The sequence below is a fragment of the Babylonia areolata genome, chromosome 16 (genome assembly GCF_041734735.1).
Source record: "Babylonia areolata isolate BAREFJ2019XMU chromosome 16, ASM4173473v1, whole genome shotgun sequence".
Classification (NCBI taxonomy): domain Eukaryota; kingdom Metazoa; phylum Mollusca; class Gastropoda; order Neogastropoda; family Buccinidae; genus Babylonia; species Babylonia areolata.
In genome coordinates, this window is record NC_134891.1 from 8,397,178 (window position 1) to 8,409,941 (window position 12,764).

At 46.0% G+C, this 12,764-nt stretch overlaps 3 protein-coding genes across 3 annotated transcripts; all 3 read right to left on the minus strand.

The window, feature by feature from the left end:
* Nucleotides 1-2,658: 2,658 nt before the first annotated feature.
* LOC143290852 (histone H1.2-like) lies at nt 2,659-3,228 on the minus strand. The gene has a single exon (XM_076600392.1). It carries the CDS (start codon nt 3,226-3,228, stop codon nt 2,659-2,661), a length of 570 nt encoding a protein of 189 aa, XP_076456507.1.
* A 3,710-nt stretch (nt 3,229-6,938) lies between these two features.
* On the minus strand, nt 6,939-7,499 carry LOC143290854 (histone H1.3-like). The gene has a single exon (XM_076600393.1). The coding sequence runs from the start codon at nt 7,419-7,421 to the stop codon at nt 6,939-6,941; it is 483 nt and encodes a 160-aa protein (XP_076456508.1). The 5' UTR covers nt 7,422-7,499.
* A 3,753-nt stretch (nt 7,500-11,252) lies between these two features.
* LOC143290855 (histone H1.2-like) lies at nt 11,253-11,822 on the minus strand. Its single transcript, XM_076600394.1, has one exon. The coding sequence runs from the start codon at nt 11,820-11,822 to the stop codon at nt 11,253-11,255; it is 570 nt and encodes a 189-aa protein (XP_076456509.1).
* Nucleotides 11,823-12,764: the final 942 nt, after the last annotated feature.

Below are 12,764 nucleotides of genomic sequence, written 5' to 3' on the forward strand. Positions count from 1 at the left end.
TGCCTGATCAAAGATGGCGGATTTTCGGCCTCACCAGGCGAGCATCAAACTGACAGACTTCATTGTGGTTGTGTCAGTGTGAATGTGAAGTATGTGTGTGTGTGTGTGTGTGTGTGTGTGTGTGTGTGTGTGTGATATCTTAAGGCATACCTACATGTGTTTTGTAGGCCGAGGACGTCGAGTTCCAACTTTTTCAACTAAGGGAGCAAACCAAGTTAGTGACAAAATCAGAGGGATTTTTTCGACAGCCTCCCTTACATGCACTTCAGATGGACCCACTGAGCTGAATAGGAGCTCGAATATTGAGCTCGATGGATGGACCATTCACGCATTGATTCTCTCTCTCTCTCTCTCTCTCTCTCTCTCTCTCTCTCTCTCTCTCTCTCTCTCTAACACACACAAACACGCACCTCACGAGCGGCTGTGGTTTTGAACAAATACCTCAGTCTCTCTCTTCGCTCTTTCTCTCTATCACTCTTCCACCCCACAGCCCATGCGCGCGCGCACACACACACACACACACACATGCACACACACACACACAGTCTCTTTCTCTCTCTCTCTCTCTCTCTCTCTCACACACACACACACACACACACACACGTGACACACACAACATGATTGCCTAATCATTTAATTAAAAACCCTTATATAACAGCCCCTTCATAGTACGTAGCTGTGTAAGATCACACTGATGCCCATCTTCATAAAACAAACGGACACATTTGTGACAGGTATAGATAGGGGGGAAAACACCAATGGAGAAGACATACTGAAGCACAAAGAACAAAAGCAGGTAGAAAAAACGCTTGCACACATGGAGAACAAATCGCTTGAAAACACCTGTGTGTGTGTGTGTATGTGTGTGTGTGTGTATGTGTGTGTGTGTGTGTGTGTGTAAAGCTCGGTTTTGTTTTGGTTTTTTTCATATTTGAAAACGTATTTCAGCCTCTAAAGTGTCTGAACGTCCGGTATTACAGATAATTGGCAGAGACTTAAAGTTAATAAAAATTTAGACAAAGGACACTTGGTGTCAATACACAGCTCGGAAGAAACGGGCTGAAGCAGTCACTTCCATAGAATTAATTAATGTCTTCATTCAACAGGATAATTGCACATGTTTTGTTCATTTGGTTGAGTAATGTTTTTCCGGCTGCTGTACACGAATAAAAGGCATCTCATCATGTGTCAGTTAAGGCGTGTGCTGGAACGTGTCTGTATGTGAGAGAGAGAGAAAGATAGAGATATAAACTTAGTGTCAGTGTGTGTGTGTGTGCGCGCGCGCGTGCGTGTGTGTCTGTGTGTGTGGTGTACGCGCGCGTGCGCCACGTACTAAGTGTATTTATTACAGTGCGCGAGCTGGTGCCTGCTGATGTTCTTAAGCTGTGGGGTGTTCTGAACAAAGCCAATGACCCAGTCACGAATAAGAGGCATCTCATCATGTGTCAGTGAGGACGTGTGCTCGAACGCGTGTCTGTATGTGAGAGTTCTAAAGATAGAGGCATAGACTTTAGTGCCATTGTGTGTGTGTGTGTGTGTGCGTGCGCGCGCGCGCGCGCGTGTGTGTGTGTGTGTGTGTGTGTGTGTGTGACAGAAACAGAAAGCTAGAGACGGTTAATATCAGTGTGTGTGTGTGTGCGTGTGTGTGTGTGTGTGTGTGTGTGTGTGTGTGAGTGTGTGTGTGTGTCTGATGTGCATGTATGTGTGTGTAGATAATGTTTATGCATGGTCATGTGCGCATGTATTGTATTCCATTGTTTTGTATTATTACTTTTGTCACAAAATCCCTTTCTGTATGAAATTCGGGCTGCTTCCCCTGGAGAGAGTACATCCGCACAGTACAGCGCTACCCATTGTGTGTGTGTGTGTGTGTATTTGTTATGCGCGAGATAGTGCCATGTACTTAAGCCGTGGAGTGTTCTGATCAAAGCCATTTACCCAGTCACATTTACTCAAAACACAGTCAGTGTGTGTGTGTGTGTGTCTGATGTGCATGTATGTGTGTGTAGATAATGTTTATGCATGGTCATGTGCGCATGTATTGTGTTCCATTGTTTTGCATTATTACTTTTTTTTTTATTACAAAATCCCTTTCTGTATGAAAATCGGGCTGCTTCCCCTGGAGAGAGTACATCCGCACAGTACAGCGCTACCCACGGTGTGTGTGTGTGTGTGAGTGTCTGATGTGCATGTATGTGTGTGTGGATAATGTTTATGCATGGTCATGTGCGCATGTGTGTGCGTGTGCATGTATTGTATTCTATTGTTTTGTATTATTAATTTTGTCAAAATCCCTTTCTGTATGAAATTCGGGCTGCTTCCCATGGAGAGAGTACATCCGCACAGTACAGCGCTACCCACGGTGTGTATGTGTGTGTGTATTTGTTATGCGCGAGCTAGTGCCATGTACTTAAGCTGTGGCGTGTTCTGATCAAAGCCATTGACCCAGTCGCATTTACTCAAAACACTGAGCAATGAAAACTATAATTGTGGAACAGAAAACATGGAACAATGACAACAGAGAGACAAGTAATCAACTTTGCGCAACGAGATGTCCAACCCACTTGGGAAGACGTATGGCCCAGGGGAGGGCCTATGGAGAGAGACAGAGAGAGAGAAGAGAAACGGGGATGAAGGAGAAGGACCGGGCATGGCCGTTCACTTCTTGGCGGGCTTCTTGGCAGCTGGCTTCTTGGGCTTGGCTGCCTTCTTGGCTGGAGACTTGGCTGCCTTCTTGGGTTTGGCCGCCTTTTTGGCAGGAGACTTGGCTGCCTTTTTGGCTGGAGACTTGGGCTTCTTGGCAGCGGTTTTCTTGGCAGCGGGCTTCTTGGCTGCAGTTTTCTTGGCGGGGGACTTGGCCTTCTTGGCTGCGGGCTTCTTAGCGGCAGCCTTGGGCTTCTTCACCTTCTTGGGTTTGGCAGCCACCTTTTTCTCTCCCAGACGGAAAGAGCCAGAAGCTCCAGTGCCCTTGGCCTGCTTGAGGGTGCCAGCCTTCACTCCAGCCTTCAGGGCAGTTTTCAGACGAGCGTTGATCTTGGTCACCTCGCTGCCCACCTTGTAGTTGGCCATGATGTACTTGAGGATGGCCTGGCGGGAGGAACCACCACGCTCCTTCAAGGCTGTGACGGCAGCGGCGATCATGACGTTGTACTTGGGGTGCTCTGCTGGCTTGGCAGGCTTCCTGGGCTTGGCGACCTTCTTAGCAGGAGCAGGAGCGGCGTCAGACATGATGCTGGATTGAAGTGTAGCAGGTACTGTAACAAGGAGAAAGTCGCTGGAGATCGCTGAGATCTTTCCTCTGGCAAGTCGAAAAAGCGAATGAAGCTGCCGCTGCTGCCGTTTCCGGATTTATACTGGCCAGGCGAACTGCAATGACAGCAGCGCGCCGCGGCAAGCAAATCGGCCCTCGTCAGGCCTCGACAGCGCCAATTTGTGTTTGTTGACGTTTGTTTCATGACTTCTGGTTGAATAGCCACACCCAGGACACACACATAATGCACATCACTGGAACTGGCAAAAGATAAGCTTTCTTTTGATGAATGCAGTGAAGCGTAATATGCTTCTGGTGAAAAGAAAATCGTAAATAAAGCTGATGTTTGGGACCAACTGAAACGAGTTCGTTCAACAAAATTATTAATTTCACCCTGGATTTTGCTTCAGTCTGTCCCTAGACGTGATGAACAAATTCCTGTGACTGTCTTCTATTGATTTTTATAAGTTGTTTGCCTTTGACCGCTGTGTGAGGGCAGTTTGAAGCAGTTTTCTGACCTACACAAAACACAAATTGGAGCTGGTTGGCCATTGTCCCAGTCCCTCTTTGTGCTTAGTAAATTTTTCAATTCACATTTGCGTCTATATCTAGGACAAATCGTACCTTTTTATTGAATCATGATGTTTTTCCAGTCTTTAGGAAACAATATTGGTAGATTTTTAGTCAGTGTGTGAAGGTTTTAGGTCTCTTTTTGGACATTTTCTTTGTGGTGTTTTCGACGCGGACTTCGAACGACTGACAATGGCGTCGTTCTTTCCTGCCGCACAGCCCTACAATTTTTATTTCAGCACACCCGTTTCACGATATTAGCATAAACCATCTATGAACGAAACACACGTAGAATACAATAATGTCTGAGAATGAATGGGTTTGGGAGCACTGTATTGAGGAATGGTAGCAGAAACAATGGTTTGCTTTTCCCTCAAATCGCCGACACACAACAGCCTCTGTGCTGACGTGTCATTCCATTCAGCATTCATATCAAAATACACACAGACGTACGGTTCAAGAAGCACAAACATACACACACATTCATAACCAACAGCATATATCATATAATCCAGGATGGGATCAGATCCTGTACGGAGTATAATAATTTGACTCCTCCATCCCGGTACAATTTCAAACGAAAAGGCGGTCGTTCGACTGCTGACGGTTTCGGTCAGAGGGGTCACAGTGTTAACTGACTGACTGTTGTTTATAGAGAAACGTGTCTGTATTTGCTTTAAAAATGTGTGTATATGTAGCATGTTTTTTTCTTATTTATGTTGCAAATGATTGTGAGATACAGCAGAACTGTATCAAAGTTGTCACGGAATGTAGACGTGCCTGATCAAAGATGGCGGATTTTCGGCCTCACCAGGCGAGCATCAAACTGACAGACTTCATTGTGGTAGTGTCAGTGTGAATGTGATGTATGTGTGTGTGTGTGTGTGTGTGTGTGTGTGTGTGTGTGTGTGTGTGTGTGTGTGTGTGTGTGATATCTTAAGGCATACCTACATGTGTTTTGTAGGCCGAGGACGTCGAGTTTCAACTTTTTCAACTAAGGGAGCAAACCAAATTAGTGACAAAATCAGAGGGATTTTTTCGACAGCCTCCCTTACATGCACTTCAGATGGACCCACTGAGCTGAATAGGAGCTCGAATATTGAACTCGATGGATGGACCATTCACGCATTGATTCTCTCTCTCTCTCTCTCTCTCTCTCTCTCTCTCTCTCTCTCTCTCTCTCTCTCACACACACAAACACGCACCTCACGAGCGGCTGTGGTTTTGAACAAATACCTCAGTCTCTCTCTTCGCTCTTTCTCTCACTCTTCCACCCCACAGCCAATGCGCGAGCACACACACACACATGCACACACTGACGTACGCATGCACACACACACACACACACTCTCTCTCTCTCTTTCTCTCTCTCTCTCTCTCTCACACACACACACACACACACACCGTGACACACACAACATGATTGCCTAATCATTTAATTAAAAACCCTTATATAACAGCTCCTTCATAGCACATAGCTGTGTAAGATCACACTGATGCCCATCTTCATAAAATACACAGACACATTTGTGACAGGTATAGATAGGGGGGAAAACACCAATGGAGAAGAAATACTGAAGCACAAAGAACAAAAACAGGGAGAAAAAACGCTTGCACACATGGAGAACAAATCGCTTGAAAACACCTCTAGCTCTGTGTGTGTGTGTGTGTGTGTGTGTGTGTGTGTGTGTGTGTGTGTAAAGCTCGTTTTTTTTGGTTTTTTTTTTCATATTTGAAAACGTATTTCAGCCTCTAAAGTGTCTGAACGTCCGGTATTACAGATAATTGGCAGAGAATTAAAGTGAATAAAAATTTAGACAAAGGACACTTGATGTCAATACACAGCTCGGAAGAAACGGGCTGAAGTAGTCACTTCCATAGAATTAATGAATGTCTTCATTCAACAGGATAATTGCACATGTTTTGTTCATTTGGTTGAGTAATGTGTTTCCGGCTGCTGTACACGAATAAAAGGCATCTCATCATGTGTCAGTTAAGGCGTGTGCTGGAACGTGTCTGTATGTGAGAGAGAGAGAAAGATAGAGATATAAACTTAGTGTCAGTGTATGTGTGTGCGCGCGTGCGTGTGTGTCTGTGTGTGTGGTGTGCGCGCGCGTGCGCCACGTACTAAGTGTATTTATTACAGTGCGCGAGCTGGTGCCTGCTGATGTACTTAAGCTGTGGGGTGTTCTGAACAAAGCCAATGACCCAGTCACGAATAAGAGGCATCTCATCATGTGTCAGTGAGGACGTGTGCTCGAACGCGTGGCTGTATGTGAGAGTTCTAAAGATAGAGGCATAGACTTTAGTGCCAGTGTGTGTGTGTGTGTGTGCGTGCGTGCGTGTGTGTGTGTGTGTGTGTGTGTGTGTGTGTGTGACAGAAACAGAAAGCTAGAGACGGTTAATATCAGTGTGTGTGTGTGTGTGTGTGTCTGATGTGCATGTATGTGTGTGTAGATAATGTTTATGCATGGTCATGTGCGCATGTATTGTGTTCCATTGTTTTGCTTTTTTTTTTTTTTTTTTATTACAAAATCCCTTTCTGTATGAAATTCGGGCTGCTTCCCCTGGAGAGAGTACATCCGCACAGTACAGCGCTACCCACGGTGTGTGTGTGTGTGTGTGTGTGTGTGAGTGTGTGTGTCTGATGTGCACGTATGTGTGTGTGGATAATGTTTATGCATGGTCATGTGCGCATGTGTGTGCGTGTGCATGTATTGTATTCTATTGTTTTGTATTATTAATTTTGTCAAAATCCCTTTCTGTATGAAATTCGGGCTGCTTCCCATGGAGAGAGTACATCCGCACAGTACAGCGCTACCCACGGTGTGTATGTGTGTGTATTTGTTATGCGCGAGCTAGTGCCATGTACTTAAGCTGTGGCGTGTTCTGATCAAAGCCATTGACCCAGTCGCATTTACTCAAAACACTGAGCAATGAAAACTATAATTGTGGAACAGAAAACATGGAACAATGACAACAGAGAGACAAGTAATCAACTTTGTGCAACGAGATGTCCATCCCACTTGGGAAGACGTATGGCCCAGGGGAGGGCCTATGGAGAGAGACAGAGAGAGAGAAGAGAAACGGGGATGAAGGAAGGACCGGGCATGGCCGTTCACTTCTTGGCGGGCTTCTTGGCAGCTGGCTTCTTGGGCTTGGCTGCCTTCTTGGCTGGAGACTTGGCTGCCTTCTTGGGTTTGGCGGCCTTTTTGGCAGGAGACTTGGCTGCCTTTTTGGCTGGAGACTTGGGCTTCTTGGCAGCGGTTTTCTTGGCAGCGGGCTTCTTGGCTGCAGTTTTCTTGGCGGGGGACTTGGCCTTCTTGGCTGCGGGCTTCTTAGCGGCAGCCTTGGGCTTCTTCACCTTCTTGGGTTTGGCAGCGACCTTTTTCTCTCCCAGACGGAAAGAGCCAGAAGCTCCAGTGCCCTTGGCCTGCTTGAGGGTGCCAGCCTTCACTCCAGCCTTCAGGGCAGTTTTCAGACGAGCGTTGATCTTGGTCACCTCGCTGCCCACCTTGTAGTTGGCCATGATGTACTTGAGGATGGCCTGGCGGGAGGAACCACCACGCTCCTTCAGGGCTGTGACGGCAGCGGCGATCATGACGTTGTACTTGGGGTGCTCTGCTGGCTTGGCAGGCTTCCTGGGCTTGGCGACCTTCTTAGCAGGAGCAGGAGCCGGCGTCAGACATGATGCTGGATTGAAGTGTAGCAGGTACTGTAACAAGGAGAAAGTCGCTGGAGATCGCTGAGATCTTTCCTCTGGCAAGTCGATAAAGCGAATGAAGCTACCGCTGCTGCCGTTTCCGCATTTATACTGGCCAGACGAACTGCAATGACAGCAGCGCGCCGCGGCAAGCAAATCGGCCCTCGTCAGGCCTCGACAGCACCAGTTTGTGTTTGTTGACGTTTGTTTCATGACTTCTCGTTGATTAACAACACCCAGGACACACACATAGTGCATATCACTGGAACTGGCAAAAGATAAGCTTTCTTTTGATGAATGCAGTAAAGCGTAATATGCTTCTGGTGAAAAGAAAATCGTAAATAAAGCAGATGTTTGGGACCAACTGAAACGAGTTCGTTCAACAAAATTATTAATTTCACCCTGGATTTTGCTTCAGTCTGTCCCTAGACGTGATGAACAAATTCCTGTGACTGTCTTCTATTGATTTTTATAAGTTGTTTGCCTTTGACCGCTGTGTGAGGGCAGTTTGAAGCAGTTTTCTTACCTACACAAAACACAAATTGGAGCTGGTTGGCCATTGTCCCAGTCCCTCTTTGTGCTTAGTAATTTTTTCAGTTCACATTTGCGTCTATATCTAGGACAAATCATACCTTTTTATTGAATCATGATGTTTTTCCAGTCTTTAGGAAACAATATTGGTAGATTTTTAGTCAGTGTGTGAAGGTTTTAGGTCTCTTTTTGGACATTTTCTTTGTGGTGTTTTCGACGCGGACTTCGAACGACTGACAATGGCGTCGTTCTTTCCTGCCGCACAACCCTACAATTTTTATTTCAGCACACCCGTTTCACGATATTAGCATAAACCATCTATGAACGAAACACACGTAGAATACAATAATGTCTGAGAATGAATGGGTTTGGGAGCACTGTATTCAGGAATGGTAGCAGAAACAATGGTTTGCTTTTCCCTCAAATCGCCGACACACAACAGCCTCTGTGGTGACGTGTCATTCCATTCAGCATTCATATCAAAATACACACAGACGTACGGTTCAAGAAGCACAAACATACACACACATTCATAACCAACAGCATATATCATTTAATCCAGGATGGGATCAGATCCTGTACGGAGTATAATAATTTGACTCCTCCATCCCGGTACAATTTCAAACGAAAAGGCGGTCGTTCGACTGCTGACGGTTTCGGTCAGAGGGGTCACAGTGTAAACTGACTGACTGACTGTTGTTTACAGAGAAACGTGTCTGTATTTGCTTTAAAAATGTGTGTATATGTAGCATGTTTTTTTTCTTATTTATGTTGGAAAGGATTGTGAGATACAGCAAAACTGTATCAAAGTTGTCACGGAATGTAGACGTGCCTGATCAAAGATGGCGGATTTTCGGCCTCACCAGGCGAGCATCAAACTGACAGACTTCATTGTGGTAGTGTCAGTGTGAATGTGATGTATGTGTGTGTGTGTGTGTGTGTGTGTGTGTGTGTGTGTGTGTGTGTGTGTGTGTGTGTGTGTGTGTGTGATATCTTAAGGCACACCTACATGTGTTTTGTAGGCCGAGGACGTCGAGTTTCAACTTTTTCAACTAAGGGAGCAAACTAAGTTAGTGACAAAATCAGAGGGATTTTTTCGACAGCCTCCCTTACATGCACTTCCAATGGACCCACTGAGCTGAATAGGAGCTCGAATATTGAGCTCGATGGATGGACCATTCACGCATTGATTCTCTCTCTCTCTCCCTCTCTCTCTCTTTCTCTCTCTCTCTCTCTCACACAAACACACACCTCACGAGCGGCTGTGGTTTTGAACAAATACCTCAGTCTCTCTCTTCGCTCTTTCTCTCTATCACTCTTCCACCCCACAGCCCATGCGCGCGCGCACACACACACACACACACATGCACACACTGACGTACGCATGCACACACACACACACTCTCTTTCTCTCTCTCTCTCTCTCACACACACACACACACACACACACACACACACACACACACACACGTGACACACACAACATGATTACCTAATCATTTAATTAAAAACCCTTATACAACAGCTCCTTCATAGCACATAGCTGTGTAAGATCACACTGATGCCCATGTTCATAAAACACACAGACACATTTGTGACAGGTATAGATAGGGGGGGGAAACACCAATGGAGAAGACATACTGAAGCACAAAGAACAAAAGCAGGGAGAAAAAACGCTTGCACACATGAAGAACAAATCGCTTGAAAACACCTATGTGTGTGTGTGTGTGTGTGTGTGTGTGTGTGTGTGTGTGTGTGTGTGTGTGTGTGTGTAAAGCTCGGTTTTGTTTTTTGTTTTTTCATATTTGAACTGAAAACGTATTTCAGCCTCTAAAGTGTCTGAACGTCCGGTATTACAGATAATTGGCAGAGAATTAAAGTTAATAAAAATTTAGACAAAGGACACTTGATGTCAATACACAGCTCGGAAGAAACGGGCTGAAGCAGTCACTTCCATAGAATTAATGAATGTCTTCATTCAACAGGATAATTGCACATGTTTTGTTCATTTGGTTGAGTAATGTGTTTCCGGCTGCTGTACACGAATAAAAGACATCTCATCATGTGTCAGTTAAGGCGTGTGCTGGAACGTGTCTGTATGTGAGAGAGAGAGAGAAAGATAGAGATATAAACTTAGTGTCAGTGTGTGTGTGTGTGCGCGCGCGCGTGCGTGTGTGTCTGTGTGTGTGGTGTGCGCGCGCGTGCGCCACGTACTAAGTGTATTTATTACAGTGCGCGAGCTGGTGCCTGCTGATGTACTTAAGCTGTGGGGTGTTCTGAACAAAGCCAATGACCCAGTCACGAATAAGAGGCATCTCATCATGTGTCAGTGAGGACGTGTGCTCGAACGCGTGTCTGTATGTGAGAGTTCTAAAGATAGAGGCATAGACTTTAGTGCCAGTGTGTGTGTGTGTGTGTGTGTGTGTGTGTGCGTGTGTGTACGTGCGTGTGCGTGTGTGTGTGTGTGTGTGTGTGTGTGTGTGTCAGTGTGTGTGTGTGTGTCTGATGTGCATGTATGTGTGTGTAGATAATGTTTATGCATGGTCATGTGCGCATGTATTGTGTTCCATTGTTTTGCATTATTACTTTTTTTTTTATTACAAAATCCCTTTCTGTATGAAATTCGGGCTGCTTCCCCTGGAGAGAGTACATCCGCACAGTACAGCGCTACCCACGGTGTGTGTGTGTGTTTGTGTGTGTGTGTGTGTGTGAGTGTGTGTGTCTGATGTGCACGTATGTGTGTGTGGATAATGTTTATGCATGGTCATGTGCGCATGTGTGTGCATGTGCATGTATTGTATTCTATTGTTTTGTATTATTAATTTTGTCAAAATCCCTTTCTGTATGAAATTCGGGCTGCTTCCCATGGAGAGAGTAGATCCGCACAGTACAGCGCTACCCACGGTGTGTATGTGTGTGTGTATTTGTTATGCGCGAGCTAGTGCCATGTACTTAAGCTGTGGGGTGTTCTGATCAAAGCCAATGACCCAGTCGCATTTAACTCAAAACACTGAGCAATGAAAACTATATAGTGGAACAGAAAACATGGAACAATGACAACAGAGAGACAAGTAATCAACTTTGTGCAACGAGATGTCCAACCCACTTGGGAAGACGTATGGCCCAGGGGAGGGCCTATGGAGAGAGACAGAGAGAGAAGAGAAACGGGGATGAAGGAGAAGGACCGGGCATGGCCGTTCACTTCTTGGCGGGCTTCTTGGCAGCTGGCTTCTTGGGCTTGGCTGCCTTCTTGGCTGGAGACTTGGCTGCCTTCTTGGGTTTGGCCGCCTTTTTGGCAGGAGACTTGGCTGCCTTTTTGGCTGGAGACTTGGGCTTCTTGGCAGCGGTTTTCTTGGCAGCGGGCTTCTTGGCTGCAGTTTTCTTGGCGGGGGACTTGGCCTTCTTGGCTGCGGGCTTCTTAGCGGCAGCCTTGGGCTTCTTCACCTTCTTGGGTTTGGCAGCGACCTTTTTCTCTCCCAGACGGAAAGAGCCAGAAGCTCCAGTGCCCTTGGCCTGCTTGAGGGTGCCGGCCTTCACTCCAGCCTTCAGGGCAGTTTTCAGACGAGCGTTGATCTTGGTCACCTCGCTGCCCACCTTGTAGTTGGCCATGATGTACTTGAGGATGGCCTGGCGGGAGGAACCACCACGCTCCTTCAAGGCTGTGACGGCAGCGGCGATCATGACGTTGTACTTGGGGTGTTCTGCTGGCTTGGCAGGCTTCCTGGGCTTGGCGACCTTCTTAGCAGGAGCAGGAGCGGCGTCAGACATGATGCTGGATTGAAGTGTAGCAGGTACTGCAACAAGGAGAAAGTCGCTGGAGATCGCTGAGATCTTTCCTCTGGCAAGTCGATAAAGCGAATGAAGCTACCGCTGCTGCCGTTTCCGCATTTATACTGGCCAGACGAACTGCAATGACAGCAGCGCGCCGCGGCAAGCAAATCGGCCCTCGTCAGGCCTCGACAGCACCAGTTTGTGTTTGTTGACGTTTGTTTCATGACTTCTCGTTGATTAACAACACCCAGGACACACACATAGTGCATGTCACTGGAACTGGCAAAAGATAAGCTTTCTTTTGATGAATGCAGTAAAGCGTAATATGCTTCTGGTGAAAAGAAAATCGTAAATAAAGCAGATGTTTGGGACCAACTGAAACGAGTTCGTTCAACAAAATTATTAATTTCACCCTGGATTTTGCTTCAGTCTGTCCCTAGACGTGATGAACAAATTCCTGTGACTGTCTTCTATTGATTTTTATAAGTTGTTTGCCTTTGACCGCTGTGTGAGGGCAGTTTGAAGCAGTTTTCTTACCTACACAAAACACAAATTGGAGCTGGTTGGCCATTGTCCCAGTCCCTCTTTGTGCTTAGTAATTTTTTCAGTTCACATTTGCGTCTATATCTAGGACAAATCATACCTTTTTATTGAATCATGATGTTTTTCCAGTCTTTAGGAAACAATATTGGTAGATTTTTAGTCAGTGTGTGAAGGTTTTAGGTCTCTTTTTGGACATTTTCTTTGTGGTGTTTTCGACGCGGACTTCGAACGACTGACAATGGCGTCGTTCTTTCCTGCCGCACAACCCTACAATTTTTATTTCAGCACACCCGTTTCACGATATTAGCATAAACCATCTATGAACGAAACACACGTAGAATACAATAATGTCTGAGAATGAATGGGTTTGGGAGCACTGTATTCAGGAATGGTAGC

Excerpts from the sequence above, each read along its gene's own strand:
- LOC143290852 (XM_076600392.1), bottom strand. The coding sequence starts at position 3,228 with ATGTCTGACGCCGCTCCTGCTCCTGCTAAGAAGGTCGCCAAGCCCAGG.
- LOC143290854 (XM_076600393.1), bottom strand. The coding sequence starts at position 7,421 with ATGATCGCCGCTGCCGTCACAGCCCTGAAGGAGCGTGGTGGTTCCTCC.
- LOC143290855 (XM_076600394.1), bottom strand. The coding sequence starts at position 11,822 with ATGTCTGACGCCGCTCCTGCTCCTGCTAAGAAGGTCGCCAAGCCCAGG.